Source organism: Colletotrichum orchidophilum, assembly GCF_001831195.1.
Source record: "Colletotrichum orchidophilum strain IMI 309357 chromosome Unknown Scaffold_65.1, whole genome shotgun sequence".
NCBI classification, from domain to species: domain Eukaryota; kingdom Fungi; phylum Ascomycota; class Sordariomycetes; order Glomerellales; family Glomerellaceae; genus Colletotrichum; species Colletotrichum orchidophilum.
The window spans coordinates 150,553-172,877 of NW_019173021.1; the positions used below are offsets into that span (position 1 = coordinate 150,553).

A 22,325-nucleotide genomic window follows, 5' to 3' on the forward strand; every position below is an offset into this window, starting at 1 on the left:
AGAAATCCAGCCATGCCTACAGCTAGATACCAATCAACCTACACACCTAGACCAACTCAACAGCGACATCAGGCATTACAAGCACCACGTACCAAAGTGATCGACAAGATGAGCATAGAACGAACAGTAAGCGTGATTAGTTAGTTACAAAAGACCATATGATGTCTATTCCACATGTTGAAAAGAGGAAAAAAGGGAAAATGAAAGGGACGAGACTCGAACTCGCGCGGGTTGCCCCACCAGGAAACAGATGTTAAGCTGACCTTAACCTGGCGCCATAACCAACTCGGCCACCCTTCCGATTGTTGACATCTCTTGCCAAAATCTGCCAGAAAAATCTAGCTCCATCGGCAGCGTGGGGTCACAGCGGCGGTGTTCCGTCCTCTAGTCCGGCCTGCTGCCGGAGACGACCGTCAATCCAACGATATCCAGCCTGAAATGCGGCATGCTCTTTGACCGGAGAATTCTATTGCCATCGATCTTGCAATTTCGTTCTTCACGCAGGTGGCAACACATGCGTCACTGGCCTCTGCACCAAAACTCCCAACGTACCTAGCCTGCAGTAGAAGGCGGCCCCCATTGCATTAAGGCTGAACGGGCGGCATGGTCGCCGGGGCCCATTTAGCCGCGACTGCATTTTCCCCTCCTCCTCCTCCGCATCACCGGGACTACCTCAGTACTACGGAGTACTTTACCGTCGTAGCCCCGCCCCCTCACGCTCCACCCCCACCGAACCCCAACATCGAACTGAGCGGGGAGGCCCCCCCAAAGTAACAAACATACTTCCTTGACGATCTCACAAGCAGGATGAAGACATTGGGCAGAGCTCCCCCGAAGCTGACCCCACCATCTTACCATCCCGCAAGCTAGCCTCGATGAGTCTGCGTGGACACGGCCCGGCGAAGTCGCCCGGTGCTTGTGGGTTCATACTGACCGGAGTAATTCTAAAGCGAGGTTGTTGCGTGGGATGCCGGGTGATGACCTTCGATGCTCCCCCCGCGTAGCGAATCCTAGTTATTCTGACGTTTCCTCTGCTCTGCGTTCACCCTGCTCCCATTGCTCCCTCGCAAGGCGTCTGTTCGTCTCGTTGCTGATCAGGTCATTACCACACGCAAGTCATCATGGAGGAAGCAAAGACCGGCCTCGTCCTGGGCTACAACGGCGCCCACCCCTTCTCCAAAGTGAAGCTCACAGACAGGGCATCCGTCCAAGAGCTCCTCCGGACCCTCCTCGACCCCCTTGAGCCCTTCTTCTCTCCCCTCAAGGCGCGCGTCAAAGTCCCCGGCGCCACAGCCGTCCGTTTCGACCAAGCCGCCTCCGAGGTCGAGGGCATCCTTCGTCCCATCTGGGGCCTCGCCGCCCTCCTAGCCGGCGGTGGAGAGTACCGCGGCACCGAATGGTGGATCCAGGGCATCAAGTCCGGCACCGACCCCGAGAACCCAGAGTACTGGGGCTTTCCCCGTGATAATGACCAGCGCATGGTTGAAATGTGCCCCTTTGGTACTTTGGCCTGACTGACTACTGTTACCTACGTCACTTATAAAGACTAATCATGTATCGTAGGGTTTACGCTTGCTGTTGCGCCCACCATCTGGGAAGGTCTATCTGAGAAGGAACGCGTAAACGTCGAGAACTGGCTCGGCAACTCGATCAACGAGAAGAAGTAAGCAGTCCGGTCATCCCGACACGTCCTCATAATTTCATCATTAACACCACCTTCCTAGCATGCCCAACACAAACTGGCTCTGGTTCCGCGTCTTTGCCAACCTAGGCCTCAAAAAGAACGGCGCCAAGTTCTCGCAGGCGCGCCTCGACGCCGACATCAAGCACCTCGACACCTTTTACCGCAGCGGCGGCTGGTCCAACGACGGGCCCGAGGGCATCCACCAGATGGACTACTACTCCTCCAGCTTCGCCATCCAGCTCCTCCAGCTCCTCTACGCAAAGATCGCCGGCGACGACGAGCCCGAACGCGCCGCCGAGTTCCGCGAGCGCGCCCGCCTCGTCGCCCTCGACCTCGTGCACTACTTTGACGAAACGGGGCGCGCCATCCCCTTTGGCCGCAGCGTCGGCTACCGCTTCGCCATGGTCTCCTTCTGGGGCGCCCTCGCCTACGCCGGCGTCGAGCTGCCCGAACCCCTGACCTGGGGCATGGTGAAAGGCATCGTGATGCGTCACCTGCGCTGGTGGCAGACGCAGCACGACATATGGAGCCCGAGTGGCACGTTGACTATTGGGTACTCGTACCCGAACATGTACATGGCCGAGAATTATAACAGCCCCGGAAGCCCTGTGAGTGTTTATTTGCTTGTCCCGTGGAATGATACTCCCCTTCAGAATAAATGGTTGACCGGTGGGTTCCTTGCGTAGTACTGGGCCTGCCTCGCCTTCATCTGCCTCGCAGTCCCCGAAGACCACCCCTTCTGGACGTCAGAGGAAGAACAGACCTGGGACGTGCTCCCCAAGACAAAGGCCCTGGAGCAGCCGGGTCACATCATGAGCAACATCGGCGGCCACTGCATGCTCCTCTCCTCCGGCCAGGCCTGCAGCTACCCGATGAAGGGCACCCACGCCAAATACGGCGCCTTCGCCTACTCAAGCGCCTACGGGTACTCCGTGCCGCCCGGTCTCTTCTCCCTCGAGCAGTACGCCCTGGCCTCGCAGCTGGGCCTGTCAGACGATGGCGGCGAGTACTGGAAGACGCGGCGGCTCTCGCAGTACGCTGGTATCGAGTCCAGGGACGGCGGACCGGTGCTCGTCTCCGTGTGGAAACCTTTCGCGGACATCGAGATCAAGACGATCCTCGTGCCCCCCGCCGAGTCCACGCCCAACTGGCACCTGCGAATCCACCACATCAAAGCCGGCCGGGAGGTCATGACAGCCGACGGGTCCTTTGCCATTGCCAACGAGAACTCGACCAACGGCCGCTCCCTCGACCTCTACGATGCGGAAAAGGGCGAAGGCACATCGCCAAAGATTATCGGAAACTACGACACGAATACGCCCGAGGGACTCACGAGAGGCAAAGACGGCTCCTTTGCGGTGTCCAAGGGCGCCGTGGGCATCAAGGCCCTGGAAGGTGCCCAGATCGAGCGGACTGCGAACCTCGTCAACGCCGACCCCAACTCCAACCTCGTCGAGAGCCGCACGACTATCCCGACGCTCCAGCACACGATCAAAAAGGGCGAGGTGGTCTGGTACGTGACGGGCATCTATGCCAAGCCGAGCGGCGAGGGCGTTGCCAGGCAGAGCTACCTCGAAGGCTGGGAGCGGCCACCTGCGATCCCAGCGTGGCTTGAGGAGGAGATGAGTAAGTCCTGAGGGGCACTTTCTGCGGGAACTTAGTGAGGAGAGGTGGTAAGACCTGAATAGGGGAATGTTTTGTGCATCTTTGAAGTTGTGGTAGATGCATAAAGTTGGTGCGATGAGCTGGGAAAGTTTGTGCTCTTTCATGTATTTTTGTAGCTAAATCAATTGGCCATATTTCGATCACGCTTCCCGGAGGCCAACGGGTTGTCCACTTCATCGGGAACAATGCAAAAATATACGTACACGGGCTTATCTACTAGAAATGCGCATCATGCGACTGTTGTGATGTCGCCCGATAGAGCAGCGGTAAATTTAGCTGCATGGCTTCAAGCACGAGTTGACATTCATCGTACAGTCGGGGATAGTAGACTACGCACTTCAAGGTGCCTCGGTTTGCGTGTTCCTGCAGGCAGGATGGCGGCCTCACACGCAAATTGCAACGCATAGTCCGGCTATAGTAACGATCATGTACAGATAGGATATACTAGCCGAGACTACGAAACAAGGAACCATCATGCATGATGCGGCTTCGCCCTAGACTTATCTATTGAAACCAAAGACATCCCCTCACAGTGCAAGGAATGCGGACCAAACAGGACAACACCCAATGCTTAACAGCGATTACTCGTCAACAACAGAGGCAAACTTGTCCAGCATCTGCTGCTGGATGTCCTCGTACTGGTCCAAATGAGTTAGCAAATAGACATTGACCGTTTGCGTTGTCGCAAAGACTCACCTTCTTCTCAATAGCCTCCTGGCCCTCAGAGGGAACCTCGAACTTGAGTTGACGCAGCTTGGCCTGCAAGTCACCAGTAGCCTCGCGGACCTTGGCCCAGCTCTGGCCTTGAGCAATAGCCTTTTGCGCCTCGTCGTGGAAGCCGACCATGAGCTTCATCATCCACTCCGTCTTCCACAACGGGCAGAATTGGTCGTAGTCTGAGTAACCGTTTTGCTGCAAGAAGTCTTCCTTCAGAAGCGCGGCGATATCCAGGGTAATTTTGTCGGGGTCGGACAGCGCACTCTTTCCGACCAGCTGCACGACCTGGTCAAGTTCCTCAGAGTCGGACAAGAGCTGCCTGATGCGGTCACGAAGACGGGGGAAGTCGGGGTAATCCTTCTCATACCACTTGTCGAGAACCATGGTGTACTTGGAGTAACTAAGCGAGGTGTTGATGGAGGGGAAGTGCTTTCGCTGGGCGAGCTTCTTGTCAAGACCCCAGAAGACCTGTACGATACCCAAAGTTGAAGTAGTGACAGGATCGGAGAAATCACCACCAGGGGGACTGACGGCACCCACAATGCTGACACTGCCATTTCGCTCGGGTGAGCCGAGAGACACGACGCGGCCGGCACGCTCGTAGAAAGAGGCAAGCTTGGCACCGAGGTAGGCGGGGAAACCTTGGTCAGCTGGCATCTCTCCCAAACGACCAGAAATTTCACGAAGAGCCTCAGCCCAACGCGAGGAAGAGTCAGCCATCATGGCAACATCGAGACCCTGGTCACGGAAGTACTCAGCGACCGTGATACCGGTGTAAATGGAAGCTTCACGAGCAGCGACAGGCATGTTGGAGGTGTTGGCGATGAGGGTGGTACGCTTCATGATGGGCTCCTTGCGACCGTCGACATCAATGGTGAGCTCGGGGAAATCCTTCAGGACTTCGGCCATCTCGTTTCCGCGCTCACCACAGCCGACGTAGACGATGACATCGCTGTTGGAGAACTTGGACACAGACTGACTAATGACAGTCTTGCCACAACCGAAAGCACCCGGAATGGCGACAGTACCACCCTGGACACTAGGGAAAAGGGCGTCCAGCACTCTCTGACCGACGATGAAGGGCTCGTTTGCCTGGAGCTTCTCAGTGGTAGGGCGAGGGACTCGCACAGGCCACGTCTGCATCATGGGGTACTCGGTCTTCTTGCCATCAAACTCGACCTCGAGAAGGGGCTCGGCAACGGTGTATTGTCCCTTGCTGGCGATCTTGGTGATGGTACCGCGGGCACGAGGAGGAAGCAGGATTCGGTGGACGGAAATGAACGAGTTCTCGTTGACGGTACCCCAGACGTCACCGCCAGAGATGTGGTCGCCAACCTTGGCGGAAGGCTCGAAATCCCACTTCTTATTGCGGTCGAGGGCGGGGACGGCGATACCGCGGGGAATGTAAATGGTCTTCGAAATTTCGCTGATCTTCTCGAGAGGTCTTTGGATACCATCGTAGATACCGTTGAGCAGACCGGGGCCGAGCTCGACGGAGAGGGGCTTTCCGGTACGGTAGACGGGGTCACCGACAGTGACACCAGCTGCGCATACCATTAGCTACATGCGATTCGAAAGGGGCCGAAATCGGGAATCGGGAACGCACCGGTCTCCTCGTAGACCTGGATGGTTGCTTGATCGCCGTTGATTCGAATGACTTCACCGACTAGGTTATCGTGACTGACTCTAACCTGCGAGAAGGTCAGATACCATCCCAGCGCCTGTCCGATCACTTCCACCTACCAACTCGTACATAGCAACACCAATCATGTCCTCGGCGACAATGACAGGTCTAGGAATATGATTAGTCGTCAGGCGCGACAGATTGAGGGACCGAGGCGAGTCGGGGGAGCTTCAAACGAACCCTGAGACGGAGAAGATCTTGCCTGCAGGATATGGTCAGTCAATGGCATCATCGACATGCATCGGAAACTGTTGCGAGCTTACCATGTCCGAGGTCTTCCTCCTGCTCGACCTTGGCTTCTTTCTTCTGCTTCTGTAGTAGTTGGCGCCCGAGGTCAGCTACCAGCAATCGAGGTCGGTGGGGCTGGCATATGCCGCATAACAGAGGCGGCGATGGCGACAACGCGGCGTTGGGATCGGGGTGCTTACAGGAGGCATGATGGGCTGTTCGACGCGAGCAGGGCTCGACTCGTGTAGCGTCGTCACAAGGGGAGAGTCGATCGAAGGTGCAGAAGGGTCGGCGGTTGAGGGGGAGGGCGGGTTGGATGGATATCGTCGAGGTGTTGTTGGAGGAGACGATGGTAGAGGTTGAGCAGAAGCTATTTCCAGAGCTTCGACGCCCACTGTGACAGGTTGGCTGGTCGGGTGTGGATGCGGCTGCGGCTCCAGTGCACGTACTGGAAGTACCTCCTCCCGGTATTGCGTGGAACTCGTGGTGCTCCAGCTGGGAACGGTACGAGTGGACGGCGGTGGTCCTCCTTCTGCTGCATGGGAAAGTGGGGATGATGATGTAGGACCGGGGCCCGTGCCTGCTTCTGAGCCTTCTGTCGCTGAAGGACCACCAATGGTGTGTGCAGAGTCACTGCCAGGGACCTGCAAGTAGGTCTTCGAGTCGCCAGTGCCAGTCGCCTGGGCAGCTGGCGGGTTTGGCGGTGACACTGGCGGCGAACCATCAGCAGCGCCATCCTGCTTCCCGCGAACAAGCAAGTCAACCAATGATGGCCGCGCCCGAAGGCGAGGACGAAATCCGACTTGCATGCAATTTGTGTGTTTCGGGGATCTTTCTTGAAATATCCGACCGTATACGAGGTGTGTGGGAAGCTTCTTGTCGGTGGGTTTCTTGAAATAGTCCAAAGTAGGTAGATTGGGTTTGGTACTTGGGGACTGTGGTATTTCACTTGATGACGAGCTTCTTTGTCCTCACATGAGGCAAGGTAAGATAGAAATGGAGGTAGAGAAGACCTCACTTCGGTTCATTTACGCAGCGGCAAGCCGGTAGTCGCCAAGCGAGTCCCGCCGGCCACATTGGGTTGCCTTGAGCCTGAGGAAGCTACACTGCCACGACCCGACTGCTTCAAGACACCGCCGGTTCTCCGCACCGTTGGCCCTGAGACGGTATCTCACGTATCCCTGGTTGTGATTTCACCTTGACGGACTATACGATTACTGATGGATAATCATCCCAATAGCGGGAAACTGACACATTTGACCCTGCTGACTGCCTGTGATGCCACGATGGGCACCAAACTCCAAACCCATGTTCTTGTCTCTCTAGGCTTCCTGATAGGACGTGATGCGAACCCAGACCAAAGGTTGCAAATTATGAGCATGGTCCAACTTCTGTAAGTGAAGCCGTTTCCTATGTATTGCACGGTGGAGCGTCGGCTTCGCTTGCATAGTAAGTAGGCTGACCGCGGAATCATACACATTCAACACTAAGTCTAACTAACTACGTCCAAGCAAGCCATTCCTGAAGCTGCAATTCCTCATAAAGCGACCAACTCGCTAGTAGATCAGGCCTGAGAAATGCTGAGCAACAAGGTCAATAGTATCATACGCCATTGTTTTGATTCCATCCCAAAGCACGAAAACTTTACGTTCGTACATTCATTAGTATCGTCATTATGCCATGCCATTATCCAACAGGTCATCATCATGAATGACTGCCAGACCGCCACCCAGACATACGCCGATATGAGCTCCTATCATGGAAGCTCCGATTATCCATGCAAGTCCTACTTGACTTGCTGATATCTGAACAGCACCCTGGCTGATCTCTTCCTCTCCATACTTCGAGGCTTTTCTCTGGCCTCGACCACCTCCACAGTGGATATTCTATGTTCAGCGGAGAAAACCAGTCCGCTCAGCTCATCTGGCCGCTTTGTGCAATTCGGTCCAGGTTTTTGTACTTTTATCTATACTGTAATCCTTGCGATGAGTTCGTATATGTGCAATGCCGGCATTTTGTTTGCAGTGTCGGTACGCTCATTGGTGTGTGTTTGTCGCGATGACGTGACTTGTGGACCTAGCTCAGGCCGTGGTCTCCTTGAAATCGATGAGCTGCTCCTCTTCGTCTCTCTCCTTGAGGCTCTTCTCCCATTCGTCCATAAGGTTGTTAGCTGTCCGCTTGAGATTGCCGGGCGACAGCTTGTTGACGACGGTTGGAAGAAGCTCCTCCAGCCTTGCGGGAGACAAGAGGGCTGACTCAGGCCGAGGCTCGGGCCGAGCAGCCGACGTATCAATGGTGATGGACGACTTCTTCTTACTGTTCACACACATGTCTTAGTATGGGGGTGGCAAAGATCGATAGTGGGGTTCTTACAGTGAAGTCACATTCTCGTCATTGTTCTCGGCCATGGACGCAAGGTCCTCTGCTCCACCCACCGTCGAACCACTCCAGCGTGCTGGCTTGGCAGAGGACGGCTGAGGCGAGTCCCAGTTGGACCAGTCGTTGTCGTCAAACGAGTCGAAAGTCAACGGGGTCCATGAAAAGTGCTTCGCCTTCGCTGATGTGGACTTGGCTGCGGGTTTGGGGTTCGGTCTTTCTTGCAGCGGCTTGGACGGCTTGCTTGGTGTGTCCATCGGCGGCAAGTCAAAGGCCGAGTTCACCGGGACCCTAGTCCGAGAAGAGCTGTTGGCCTTGATGGTGTCCTGGTCTCCGGCATATGATCTCCTGCCATGAGGGTCCGTTGAGCCAGGGCGTCCGGGAACACCATTGATAGGTTCATCGCCGACGGTGGCTTGTCTGATATCCTCCATGAAGCTCCACAGACCTAGCCTAAAGTCCTGTGCCATCTGCTTTGCGACAGGGGGTACAGCAGTATTGTATGAGCGCGGCTGCCAGGATGCTCTCTTGGAAAGAGCAGCATTGGACAGCATGGGCGGTGACCGAATTTCGGGCGATCTCAGACTGGCGGTATCCTCATGCACAGCAAAACCTTCCGGCTTGGTCGGTGACAGTAATGACAGCGTCCTCGTGTGCCCGCCACGGAGAACTCTTCTTCGATACTCCCTGGGCCCAGTCTGTCCCTGCAAATCTCTCAAGAGAGATTTCCTCCTGTCCAACTCGACGCTTCGTTTCAAGCCTGCCTCGTCATCATCCAACAATGATGGCTCAAATTGAGGTGCTAGAGGACGCATGGGCTCATTGCGAATCTCTCTCTTTCGTTGACCGCCCTGAATAGTCCACTGCTGCTTCAGTCTCGTCAGCTCAGCCTCCGCGCGGGCTAGTTCTTCGCGAATCTCCAAAACACGCCGCTCTTGCGCTGCTATCGCAATGATGAAGTCATTGGGATCTGAAGGTGATGTGAGGGCCGAGCTATCGACAGGCGTCGGAGGGTAGGATGTCGTCGCGACTGAAGCGGGTCGGGAAGGATCACTGGTAGGTGGAGCAATAGGAAGTGTGAGAGATAGTCGATTGGTGGTGCGCGATGCATTGGAACCTGAACGTGACGCGCGCGAGAAACGTTCTTGGGTTGATGGCGTCGGAGGGGGAGGCGTCACGGCCTCTGCGATCTCCATTTCTCCGACAACAGTCTCAATTTGTGCTTCTGAAGGCTTGAAATACGAGGACCTCGGGGTGATGGCGGGTTGTGGTGTAAAAGCCGTGGTGGTCGTGGTGGCCGGGTGGTCCGCCGGCGGACGCTCAACCACAGATGCACGACGGCGAATCTCGTGAGTGCTCTGCATCTCAGCACGAGCAAAGTGCGCGGTGGACGCCTCGTGCAACGACTGGCAATCCGCGGTGGTGGTGTATGCTCGACGGCGCTTGGGCAAAGAATGCGAGGGAGAGGCGGTGTTGGCTCGCCGAGGATGCCGCTGTCTCCAGGCGGCGGAGGAGTGAGCGTGATTCGTTCTTTTGGCAACGACAGCCTTGTAAGAATTCAAATGTCTCTGGTGGTCATATAAGAGAGTGCGTGAGCTAGCAGAGATGAAGCAGATTTGTAGCAAAAAAATGGCTGTCATGGAGAGAGTGGAAAGAGGGTCATTATTGACAGCCCGAAGGAGTACGTGTTTGTTGTTGTGCAGGGACAGCGAGAGACTGGACCGGGCAGATACCTAGCCACAAATGCAGCGATTAGAGGGCGGCCCGGAGAGAATTGAAAGTTCGGGGGTCGGGGGGGGTGATCCAGGTTCAGGAAGCAGCTCCAGTGCCAGACTGCCAGTAAGGGTAGTCGGATTGCGTGGGTTGGGAGGAACTTCCCTCTGGGTCTGGTAGGGGGCCGTTGAATGAGGGTTGCAGCGCAACGAGGGCGACGATTGGACGGCGAGATTGGCGGAGCTGCCGTGGCGGACGAGGGTATTTTGCTTTACTGCGGCAGATAGGGGCGGGCCTCGACCTCTGTCACTGTGTGGCTCCCAGGTTGTGGAAGCTCGGTAGTCAAGGAATTGCGTTGCTGCCGTGGTCCAGTGGAATCTTTTGATCTCGCCTGTCTTCGCTTCGTCGGGACCTTGGATGGGTTTGAATGACGGATTCGGGCACAGATTCCCAGTTGGATGAGCGACAAGGACTGAAAATGGGGAACCGCGTGTTGATGTAGAGATTGTGACGACCAAGCGAGGTCGAAAGGAGGATGCAGCTGTGGGCGAGGCCCTGGACTGTGGCTCTGTGCTGTCAATGCTGCTTGGATTGCTGGTTGATACCTTGTTGATAGAAGACGTGTTGTTGTCCTGGGATCGTATAAGGGGAGCAGGGAGACCGATGTCTGGACCCAAAGTATGAGGTAAGGTACCCGTCGTGTAATAGAACAAGGTTGGGTGAGGTAAGGTGAGAGATGAGGTGAGGAGGTTCGGCGGAGGCAGCGGGCGTGAGGGCGAGTTGGGACCTTGGGATGACCACTGGCAGCGAAGAAGCAACGGCGACAGTATTGACAGCGGCAGCAGCAAGCGGCGGCGGTGAGATTGAGCCAATGGCGAGGAGGGTGGGTGGGATGTGAAGATGGTGGGATGAAAAAACGAAGTTGACAATGGACGAGTAGGAGAAGAAGAACTGCGACCAGGCGGGCACCTTCAAATTGAGAGTCGGGCAGATGCAATGCGATGGCAGCAGCGGTAGCTGGTCAGTTGACTCTTTTGTTGGCTACGGCCCTGGTTGTTGGGATGGGAACCGGAGCATGTGGTCTGACCTTGAGCCGTTGATGACGGAGTCGTGGTGGTGTTCTTGAGTGCGGTATCCGTAAAACGCATTGCCTTTGTTTTAGTCTGGACCTTTTTTACTCTCTTTTTCTCCCCAGTCTAATGTTTACTCTACATCCATCGTCCCTGTTGACATTGACAGCTAACTAACAGACTGAGACACTAAGGTAAAGCCGCTGGATAAGCAGGCATCATCCCCCCCTCGATCTTTGATGGGCCATTGTTCTCGGCCATGGATCTGGCTTTGCACATGCGTTGCCCATTGTTTTGATGGACGCCTCACCAGATCAACAAGACGAAACGAAACCATCGTCCACGGAAACCAGTGGGCCAAGGCTTGCGTTTGCAGGCGTTATGATCCACTAAGACGGTGGTTATTCAGGGGCTTGCAGCAAGCGTGCAGCACCATCGTCTGCAAGGAACCTGTAAGACGCAGTGAGGCTGCAACGAGCTGCAGCAGGAGTCAGGAAACTGCCAGGAACCGATGGGCGACCGGGCAACAGGCTCGAGATGGGCGGCGGACTGACGGCGGCGCCGGACGAGAGGTCTTGGAAAAAGGGCCCGAGGCACCAGCTAGCAGATCTGCAAGAAACCACTATGAAAGAATCCAGGTGTGCAGGTCCCGGCAAGGGTCCGCAGGACAGAGCTGGGATGAACCGTGGCTTAGCGTGGGGACACCCCAATCTGACAATTTCCTTGGAATTAGTAGCCAATCACAGTCGCACTTTGTTTCCCCGACTCTTGAGAAGTATCCACGTGACTGCTCCTTTGACTTTCCAGAACCTGCCCATTTATGCATTCCCGAGACCCCATTTGTGCATATCTTAGGTACGTAAACCACGGGTAAACCAAGGTGGGAAATCGATGCATAATCACACCACCCACAGCAATCAATTGACTTTGGAGCCACCAGTCTGGGTCTGGTGGATGGCACTCCCCCTTTCCGTCCAGTCTAGCCTCCACCACACCCAACACACACACGTGAGAGCGCACCACCGCTAATTGAGACGCGTGACGCGACCTTTCTAACGCAGTCTGACTATCTGCATGACGCTCTCGAGAGGCACAGACAGGAGCGATCGGGAAGCGGGAACGGAGCAGGAGTCCGCAAAAGTCGGTAGTGCTTCACCTTGGGCATCATCACGGTTCAACTCCCGACAGCCTTTCAAATGTCACCCAACATTGACTGTCGCCTACCTTGTGGTCCCTCGGTGACGTGAATGCACCTTACTGGTGTTGTCCATTTAATCGCTTCCTCTCCATCATCATAGCCCCTTACCACCGAAGTCATTCTTCGCGGCCATGCTGGAGCTGAGCTAAGGAGTCTTCACGATGCCCATTTCCTTTGTTCTCGTCTGCGATCTGCTGGAGCAGGTCCATAAACAGTGTAAAACGGACGACAAGAACCTCAAACAACGCGTGACCAGCTGGTTCACTCTGCATCGCCAACTCATTGACGATCCCGAGACCGATGCCTCTGCTCTGCTTTCTACTCTCCTCCCGGACAAACGCACCGATCGTGTATACGCTATTCAGGCCGACACACTATCTAACATCGTTGGCCGCACCTTTGGTCTCGGGAAGTCACGCGTCCAGCAACTTCGTCGATACAAAGAGGCTGGTCGGGGCGAGGATTTAGCTGACTGTGTTGCGAGAGTCTTCAAGGAAACGGTGCGTTCTCGGTCTGATTCCCTTACGAAGAAGAGGAAGATTTCAAGTGTCATGGGATCGGAGATGATACGAGGATCTGGCCATGCTGACATGACTGCCAGCCTCCTCCCATCTGCGCCGAAAGGGAGGCCGTAAGTGTTGAGGAAATCGATTCGGCCCTGAACAGCCTCGCCGCCTCATGTAGGTTCAGCTCGCCCGTTGTTCGAGCCTCACAATCCCATCCAAGCAGCAGTTCTCGGGAAGAACTCCTGGGTCCTTTGTACCTTCGCCTACAAGCGCGAGAAGCCAAATGGCTTACCCGAATCATCCTCAAGAACTTCCAGCCAGTCATGCTGGACCCCGGCCATGTCTACTACTGCTACGACCCATTACTGCCCACGATACTCAAGGTTCAAGATAATTTTGCGGCGGCCTTGTCTCTTCTTAAAGACCTGAATAAAGATCCCTCATTCCGCTGTGGCTCAGAGAACCAGAAGCACAGACATCTGATACAGCACTTAACGCCGGTCTTGGGTACCAAGGTTGGTAGGCCGTTCTGGCTGAAAGGGCGAAGCATCAAGCATTGCATGAAGCTCGGCCACAGCCGCATGAGCTGCGAGAAGAAAATGGACGGAGAGTATTGCCAGGTTCATATAGACATGAGCAAGGGGTTCAAGTGCATCCAAATCTTCTCCAAGAGCGGCAAGGACAGCACCAAAGATCGCGCTGCATTACATGGGTGAGCATTGAATCCTACTGTGTCATGTGTGTCTTGGGTACTGACAAATACAGAGCTATTCGCGACTCTCTCAAAATTGGAAAACCGAATTGCAAGCTTTCCAAAGGGTGTATTCTTGAGGGTGAGCTGGTGGTCTACAATGACATGGTATGCCCCTTGGGTTCAGCATATGTCATCTCTCTGACAGCAGACACAGGACAAAAAGATTATGCCTTTTCACAAGATACGCAAATATGTCTCAAGATCAGGCAGCTATCTGCATACGGAAGCAGATTCACAGTAAGTTCACTATCGCGAGGAGTGTCTACTCATATCCCAGCATGAAGCATTCCCTCACACCAGTAGTGCTTTTGCCGCCTCTTTGCACTTCCAGCTCTTGTCCCCCAAGTCGTTGTTTCAGCTTGACGAATTCCAGAATGAAGTTAGAAAGGAATGAGCATTTAGCTAATGGTCCTAGGCGCCACGACTACGAACACTTGATGATTGTCTATTTTGATGTTCTGCTTGTCGATGAGGAGTCTCTCTTGGGCACCGGGCAGAATGAGCGCTTCAAGCGACTTACTCACTTGATTACCCGCCGGGAGGGTCATGCCGAGCTGGTGGAACGCCAGGTCATCAACCTCGATGACAGACTGGGAGTGCATCATCTAAGACAGGCCTTTGCCAAGTCCATTGCTGCCCGGGAGGAAGGCCTGGTGCTGAAGCCAGACGACCCCTATTTCGACTTCAGCGAGAACCGCCGCTCCTTTGCTGGATGCCCAATCAAGCTCAAGAAAGAGTATATTGGAGGTTTTGGTGATGTGGGCGACTTTTCTGTGGTCGCGGCGCGGTACGACGCAGACAAAGCAAAGTGCTATGGCATCCCAAACCTCAATTGGACACACTTCTTTCTCGGCTGCCTCGAGAACAAGGAGGATGTACAGAGATTTCAAGCTCAGCCTGAGTTCACAGTGGTTCACCAGGTAGAGCTCAATGAGACCCTTCTCAAGACCGTCTCATCCTACGGAAACCCGATGCCAGTGTCTTTTGAGGAGAATGACGCCTTGATTCTCCATCTTGCACCAGGCATCGCTCAACAAAAGATACCAACTGTCGTTTTCACAGAGCCTCTGGTCTTTGACATCCGCTGTTTCTCGTTTGACAAGGAGGGAAATACTGGCTTTTGGCAACCGAGATTCCCCCAGGTATCCAAGGTGCACTTTGACCGATCCTTTGTGGACACAATCTCTTTCTCGGAACTACAGGCTGTGGCGGAAGAAGCAACCACAACTCCTGCTATGGAAGACAGTCAAGAAATGCTGGATTGGATTGCTAGATTGGAAGGAGCGGACCCTCGTGGTATTCCTGTTGATGCCGTCAGCCAGTCCACGACAGGCTCTCTCATGACGCCATCCCGCACTTCTTCCGTCCGACCTTCAACTTCGCCAGCACCGAATTTCTCTATGAGCCCTGTCAAACCTCTCAATCGGTTACCGGCATTGCTTGAAGCCCCAGAAACAGCTCTCGTCACTCCTCGGACCTCATCGGCCAGAGCAGAAGGGATGAACCGCATCGCTGAAGACACCACCGCCGGCGAAGCACCAGAATCACCCAGCGCCAGGAAACGAGGTCCAGAAGGGGAAGACGCGACTCAGCACAAGCGACCAAGAGTTTGTTCCGAAGCTGGCTCCGCCGGTCAGGGGCTATCACCGCCAAACCGTCAACCGCTTGGGGTTATCAGTGCCAATCGGACACCTCCCTCTCCTCAGACGTCTCAATCACAATTGGGGGCAGCAAAGCACATCATGATGGACAGAACAGCATCAAGGCCAGTTGACACTGCCTTGAACGAGCTGGGCCAACAAACGGCTGGATCAGCAGCAGAGGCGCCTGAACCGCGTCGTCATAGCGTATTGGACTCCTCGTCTACACAGCCAAAGCCCCAGTGTGAACACGCAGGTGACAGTTGTCTATTTGCAGACACCATGGTCCTACTCGCCCCCTGCATCGCACACCAGCCCTGGATAACCGAGAACCTCCTCCCTCTTCACGGCGTACACAACTGGACCGCGGATCCGCAAAACTGGACGGCCAGCACCTCCGATACAGCCACATCATCAGCCCATTCCTCAACCCCTACATCTATCTCGGCCACTAACTGTTCAAGGCGAAAGCGGCCCCCTCGAAAGGTCTGCTTCGTCGAACACAACCGCAAAGAAGCAACGAAGACCCTCATGAGACATTTGCAGAGCAACCCGATGTACGCGCCAAGCGGCAGCCGCGAGTATGTGGAGGTGTACGATTGGCGCCTTTTGGAAGACGTCACAGCATTGGAAAAGGTGCTCAAGGGATCAAAGCCGTCGAAGGGGCAACCGGATCCCAAGAGGAAGTGGTGGGTTGGATTGGCTTAGCAAAGTCTTCTCGTTCTCTCTCGTCTACTAGTATGGGAGTGATAGTTGCCTGTACTTTGCATAGCGTAGCCACGGACATACACGTCACGGCGTTCTCAGTTGTTTTGTAAATGCATACGAATTTTTCCCGAGATTTTGATTTGTGCACTGTGAGAAACTCATGCCTTGGCCTCTCCTTCCTCCTTGTACAGGCCCTTGTAACTCTCCCTCAACCTCATGAACAAGTGATCATCAGCAGTCATCACCTTGCGCTCCGCGTAGGGATTCGCGTTGGGCGTCCCCTCGGGCGCAACAAACTCCTTGACCCTGTCGCTCGGCACAGGATCCAGCGCCACAGAGCCCACGGGATGACAAAAGAAGGCCATGGAGTACCGCGGGCCGGTGTCCGTCTCTCCCTCAGCGCCCTCGCCGCCGAACACGACACGGTGGACGGTGCTCCGGAAGAGGCCATTGGTCCAGTAGCTGAGCAGGTCGCCGATGTTGATGAGGATGGGCGGCAGGACGTCGCCCTCGGTACCGGGGGGCGTGACGGGGACGGGGGCCCAGGTGCTTTCGCGAGTGAGGATCTCGAGCCCTGCCTGGCCGCGGAGGCGGAAAAGGAGGGTCACGGAGCCGTAGTCGGAGTGGGCTCCAGCGCGGACATCGTCTGGGTTTGACGAGGTGGCTGAGGTGGGCGGGTAGTAGAGCATGCGGAGGATTGTGCCGGAGTCGCCTTTCGAGCGGAGGTGGGCGGACGAGAAGAAGGTGGGGGGGTCGACCTGGTAAAGGGAGTTTAGTGAGCTACTCAGGGAGTGAAGCTGGGAAAGGGAAAGGGGAAGGAATTTACTTCGAGGCCGATGCCGAGAAGCTCGAGGAGTTCCAGGCAGAGGGCGTGACACTGATCTCGGAACGAATTCAGGAAGGGCTCATCGGCTTGAATGGTGGGAGGCAGAGGTTGCTGAGCCTTGCCATCTTTGAACTCGCCAAAGTTGAAGGCCCTGAGCGTTGTGTAAGTCCAAATACTGGGGAATGCAGGTACCATATGGCCTTACTCCTTGTAATCGCCGACCTGTCAAGAGTCAGCATCTCAACATCCTTCAGTTTAGGGCATTCTCATTCATACCTTTTGGTTCTTGGGGTCCAGAGTCTCAGAGTGCATGCCAGACCAGCCGCGGTTGTTCTTCTGGATCGTGCACGCAGACTTCTCCTCGACGGGAGCCTTGAAGAGCTTCTTGGACTATTTTCTTGCGTCAGTCATTGCTACTTCATTCCCAATAAAATCTCGTAAGGTTGGGGAATACCAGATCAAATGCCGAATCTTGATCGCTCAGCGTGATATACTTGCCAGTGTTGCGGATATAGATGAAGCCATGCTCAACGGCGGCACCGACAAGCTGGCGGGCAACAGCGGTCCTGTCGACACCCTGAGCAGCAATGTCAATAATTGGGATGTTAGCCTTGGGCGCCATCACTGATTGTCCTTCTCTGTCGGTAAATTACAATCTGGTGAGTAAGACAAGGTAGAGGGGAAGCGGCCGGAGCTGGCTTATGAGAATGGAGGGTTGGAGGGGCGAGATTCGATCGAAGTCGCGCGAAGTGGGATGCGATAAGCGATAAGAGTGGGATCATGGAGGGGCGGACGGGACCGCTTGGGGCCGGGCAACGACTTGGGTAATGACTATTACGAAGCGTTAGATAGTGACTGAAGGGCGGAGAGGTCCGAGGAAGCAAGACATCCACGGTTAGATTTGGTTTCACGAGAGGCTGACGGGGTCTCGCGTTGCAAGTGTGACTTAGGGGACGAAGAATGTACGGATAGTGGAGTAGCGAATGCAATATTCAAGTAATGAAGTTTGAACTTGGCGAGAGCTTGCCAGCTAGCAAACGTTCCCCAACGCCACGAAATCTAACGGTCAGGCTAGGCCGAGAAAGCGAATGAGAGGTAGTCCAAGCTTACTCTGGACGAGTGGAAAAGAGACGTCTGCTCGTAAGTCTTGATTTGAGGATTGCTCTGGTCAAAGAAACCTCCCGCAGGCACCAGGGCGAGGTTGTCCCTGAGCAGGGTTCAGGCCGCATAGTCGCGCTTGCGCCATCGGGTACTCTTGATATATTCAAACAGCCTTCTCGGCCACGTGCTTTAGGATGAAGACCAAAGAGATGCAAGCCGGTATTAATGATAGACCCCGAAAGTCCCATTTGAGTGTCCAATTGCGGGTATTCGACACATGGAGATGCCGTGGAGCGGATACTTGAAAGGTGACATGATGGTTCTTAGAGGCTCACACTTTGGGAACTCCCTTGTCGCATGGTGCCGGGTAGGTATGCGAAGAAGATGGTAGGACGCGGCGCCACTTCCATTGCAGCTGTGACCTGAAAGCTTGCTGTGCTCCCGGAGAAGGTCGTTTGAAGATGTTTGTCGGGGCAGACATGCAAGGGATCAATCAAGACATGGCTGCATCGCACATCCCTGACACGGAGGACAGGCGAATATAAAGAGCGGGGATGGGGGCAGGCGGGGACGGGAACCGCTGCAAGGTCGGTCAAGCGACGCTGCTGTGGCTCAAGCGATGGCTCGTGTTGGCGGGTGTCGGCGGGAACTTGGACCGGCAACGTGTTGTTGGAGACGTTTGATTGGCATACTGGGTGGGAGACAGCTGGTAGACGTGGCTTTGGACTTGTAAAGTCAACGAAGAAAATACATTTTAGGAATCATATAGGTAGTCGATATGTTTCAATCGCACTAGGCTACGGCCTGAGGTGTGTCAATGTGCGAGGTAAGGTAACCTAAGGCAGCTGCAGGACAGAACGAGAATGAGCGCTTGCCAAGCATCGCGGGAGGCCTTCACGCGCCAGCCAGCTCCGACTGTAGATGGGAAACCGCAAGCCACATGCACCGCCACAGTTTCCACCCACCTCTTCTCCCTCCAGGCTCCTTCCATCTCCTCACACGCTAACCCTACAACTTCCCTAGCGCCCCAAAACCCAAGGGTTGCCAACTTGCTCCCCCTGTACAGCGGTCCGGTACCTCGCACCTGCGTTCCTGAACCCCCAAACTTTCCGATTACCTCCCCTCCGCCAGCGTTCTTTTCCAAAGCTCCCCTCTTCTTTGAGACACGCTTGTCAGTGTCACTGGCCCTGTAGACGGCCGTTCTCTTTTTCATGACAAGCTCAGTCATTCCTTTGGAAGTCAGTTGAACTTCTTCCACAAAGCCTCCGGTCTCTCTGCTCCCCTGAGTGGTCTCGCGACCAAAGCTCCACCCGCTTCCCACCCCCAAACGGATTGCTGTCAACTCGAGCTGACAAGCTCCTCGCCGTTGCGCAAGGCCCGACAAGATGCCTTGTGAGTCTCCCTCTTCTCTTCCGCCTCCCCAAGATCCCCACCCCGCGATGCGCTGGCCCTCTGCTGTACGAACTCTTTCTCCCGGAACCTCGCCTTGCCGTCACATGCCTTCCAGGCTACCTGCGTCATACCAGCTTCCTGCGCTTGAAAACATCCGATTCCGCGGCACCTGCCCCGAAGCTCTGCGCACACACACACACATACACACACACATACACACACCGTAGCTTCGCCTGTCGAGAAGCATCGAGATTCTGCCAGAGTATTGGCGTAGAACCTCTTGAGCTATACACACCAAAAAAGCCATTCCGACTTTCTGCAGACGTTGCGTCTCACCACATCCCCAAAGCAAGGCGAGCAAGACGACTACTTCCGGACACCTCAGCTTCTCTTCTCGCTCTTGCGCTTCAATATCACCGCACTACGTTCTGCAACTCGTACCATGAGATCTACTGACTCAATATGACAGGCCTTGTGGAGGACTCTTGGATCAATGGCCAGGCAGCGTAAGTTGAACAGGCCCATTACGTTGAGGTTCTTGTAACTAAATTATGTGAGTAGGAGTCACGATGTCTCCGAGCTCGAGGACTGCGCGATAGCCATTGATGCGACATACTACCTTCAGCTCTTCCTCGATACCCCTCCTTTCCACGAACCGCTCCTGCCCGCCCTTGGTGGCATGACTGGCATTGAGTACCATCTCCGAGCCGATATCGAGCAATGGAAGGCGCACAAGATTGTACCCTTCTTCATCTTTGACGGACAGTCTGTGACCGGTCAAGAGGAGGTCGCTGTTCAGCGAGGCCGAATTGCCAACCAGAAGACGGACGAAGCTTGGAACCTATACTTCAACAGCCACGCACAGAAAGCTGTCGACGCGTTCGGCGCCAACAGCGGTACGCGTCATTATTGCGATGCTGATGGGCCACACTGACCGTGAGACTACAGGCGCCTTTCGCATCCAGAACCTCTATCCCTTGCTGAAGTCTATCCTGAAGGACAACGATCTGCATTTTCTTGTGCCCCCTTACAACGCCTCCGCTCAGGTAAGTTCGAGCTCGGATAAGCCGAGAAAGGTTCGAGGCTGACGGGTTGTTAGCTCGCCCACTTCGACATGATCGACTCGGACCAATGCGCCGCTGTTATGGGCTCACAGGAGCTGATCCTGTATCCGATCAAGGACACCTTGATTCGCACGATAGACTGGGAGGCAAAGACCGTCACATCGTTATCCAAGAAGCACCTAGTGCGGTCACTGAACATTAGTGAAGGCATGCTGAGCGATGCTCTCCTCATGACCGGAACCTCCTTCCTACCGCCCTTCCCTCCACTCCTGGATACATCACTCAACCCACGCCAACCTTTTACTATCAACGATGCTGTCAACCTTCTTAGAGCGTCGGAGAAATCTGTTCAATCAGCTTGCAGCTCCTATGGTGACATTCTCAAGTCGAAGGATCCCAACTGGCTGGGCAAGTACAGACAAGCCAAGATGGCTGTCAATCACTTCATCTACATTTCCGAAGAGGGTGAGATCAAAGTAAACGACTTTGACCACATCACGAACGATAACCACGAATACCTTGGTCTTCAGCTTCCTGGAGAGTTGTTCCACTATCTTAACACTGGTCTCATCGGCTCGCGCGTTCTCGACTATATAACACATAGCCGTATCGTCGTTACGCCTACGCTGGATGGTGTTGCTTCAGAACAGTACAGGAAGCTGGTCACCAGCCAGCTCGTTCCTCTCAAGGAGCAGAGCATCGCCCTCCTGATACCCAGACTTCATCGCGGTCTCCAGCACAACGCCATCACCATGAAGGTATGGTTTGATGACAACTTTTCGTATAAAATCAACAAGTCTCTGCAGCCATCACCATCTCAGCGTGCCGCCACATGGGACGTGAAGGAAAGTACCTTCAAGGCTGTCGCCGATGATGTCGCTGATCCCCCCGGCTCCATCGCGTTTGAGATTTTGGCACTCTTGTTCGAAGATTTTGTCAAAGGCACTTTTCCTAAAGAGAAGAAGCGTATTGGAGGCATCGATTCTGTTCAGAATATCACGGCGGTTGCTAACTGGAGATTCCTCCATCTCCGCGGTTACGTGGATGATTCGCACACGTTGACGAACTGGGGTAACGCGGTTGCTAGCGCAATTTGGGCGATGAAGGACTCACTCAAAGATTTGCAGGTTCCTGATGGTCTAAATATATTCGAGGCTATCCTGAATGCATTCGAGCTCATCAGACACGATGTGCTCAACTCGGGCCATCGACACGAGGAGCTGAATGGCGCGCCAATGACTGGCAGTGACGAAGACAAGGCGAGCATTCTTCTCATCAGCCGATGCGCCTCGCTATTGAAGCTTCGGCACGAGTCCAACGGTTATACCGGACCGCTCAACAAGAACCTTCTCCTGTTCCGGTCACTTTCGACCGCTGTGCGTGAGGCGGATCGAGACCTCGTTGAAGCAATCGTGGCGTCCATGTTCCTTTACGCACAGTCTAAGAGAGATCGCGACGATTACCTGCAAATCAGCCAGACGTAAGTCACTTCCTTACCCTAAATTGTCTCAGCTCCTGATACGTTACAGCTTGCCCTTCCTTCACAACCCCGATATTGCTCTCGGCATCGCGGTGAAGACACTCATGGACGAACTTCCCGCTAGTGAGAGCGTTGAGAAGCGACAAACCAGGATTGAGGATTTTCCCGGAAAGTTCTTCCCTTTCGCTACCAACTTCAAGGAGGATATACAACTTGCATTTGTCTTCTTCGAAGCCATCCACAAAGGAGTGCAGACGCTTGACAAGGAGGTGTCGGCGGCGGATAAGGCTGTATGGTCAACAGCGAGCAAGTACCTGGACCAGAGGCGGTTTTAGGGCTGAAGATATCTGGCCTTATAGCGTGGCGTTGGAGAATCAAAAGCAGACGAAGGACTGGACAGTATGAGGCACGCCGAGCTGCCACCGCATATGGGCAGTATTCACCCCTGGGGTGGAACATGAGACACTTGTCAGTCCATGTATAGCCTCAGGGGCTTGGAGCGTGCGGCAAGGCTCGAAG

General features: G+C 54.8%; 6 protein-coding genes across 6 annotated transcripts; 3 read left to right on the forward strand and 3 right to left on the reverse strand.

Moving 5' to 3' along the window:
- Positions 1-1,121: 1,121 nt before the first annotated feature.
- On the forward strand, positions 1,122-3,321 carry CORC01_07927 (uncharacterized protein; the record flags this gene model as incomplete). The annotated part of the gene is made up of 4 exons (XM_022619562.1): positions 1,122-1,500; positions 1,564-1,663; positions 1,725-2,292; positions 2,371-3,321. 4 exons carry the CDS (start codon positions 1,122-1,124, stop codon positions 3,319-3,321), a joined length of 1,998 nt encoding a protein of 665 aa, XP_022473937.1.
- A 609-nt stretch (positions 3,322-3,930) lies between these two features.
- Positions 3,931-6,787, reverse strand: CORC01_07928 (V-type ATPase; the record flags this gene model as incomplete). The annotated part of the gene is made up of 7 exons (XM_022619563.1): positions 3,931-3,987; positions 4,046-5,610; positions 5,673-5,757; positions 5,810-5,858; positions 5,931-5,952; positions 6,014-6,062; positions 6,179-6,787. 7 exons carry the CDS (start codon positions 6,785-6,787, stop codon positions 3,931-3,933), a joined length of 2,436 nt encoding a protein of 811 aa, XP_022473938.1.
- Positions 6,788-8,059: 1,272 nt separating this feature from the next.
- CORC01_07929 (uncharacterized protein) lies at positions 8,060-9,994 on the reverse strand (the record flags this gene model as incomplete). The annotated part of the gene is made up of 2 exons (XM_022619564.1): positions 8,060-8,294; positions 8,352-9,994. The coding sequence occupies 2 exons, from the start codon at positions 9,992-9,994 to the stop codon at positions 8,060-8,062; spliced, it is 1,878 nt and encodes a 625-aa protein (XP_022473939.1).
- A 2,502-nt stretch (positions 9,995-12,496) lies between these two features.
- Positions 12,497-15,943, forward strand: CORC01_07930 (ATP dependent DNA ligase domain-containing protein; the record flags this gene model as incomplete). The annotated part of the gene is made up of 5 exons (XM_022619565.1): positions 12,497-12,835; positions 12,937-13,553; positions 13,607-13,700; positions 13,750-13,832; positions 14,011-15,943. 5 exons carry the CDS (start codon positions 12,497-12,499, stop codon positions 15,941-15,943), a joined length of 3,066 nt encoding a protein of 1,021 aa, XP_022473940.1.
- A 158-nt stretch (positions 15,944-16,101) lies between these two features.
- Positions 16,102-17,391, reverse strand: CORC01_07931 (2OG-Fe(II)oxygenase superfamily protein; the record flags this gene model as incomplete). The annotated part of the gene is made up of 5 exons (XM_022619566.1): positions 16,102-16,701; positions 16,770-16,920; positions 16,975-16,991; positions 17,046-17,159; positions 17,224-17,391. The coding sequence occupies 5 exons, from the start codon at positions 17,389-17,391 to the stop codon at positions 16,102-16,104; spliced, it is 1,050 nt and encodes a 349-aa protein (XP_022473941.1).
- A 1,864-nt stretch (positions 17,392-19,255) lies between these two features.
- On the forward strand, positions 19,256-22,141 carry CORC01_07932 (XPG domain-containing protein; the record flags this gene model as incomplete). Its single annotated transcript, XM_022619567.1, has 6 exons — positions 19,256-19,262; positions 19,732-19,768; positions 19,824-20,158; positions 20,211-20,308; positions 20,362-21,806; positions 21,856-22,141. The coding sequence occupies 6 exons, from the start codon at positions 19,256-19,258 to the stop codon at positions 22,139-22,141; spliced, it is 2,208 nt and encodes a 735-aa protein (XP_022473942.1).
- Between the last annotated feature and the right edge of the window lie 184 nt (positions 22,142-22,325).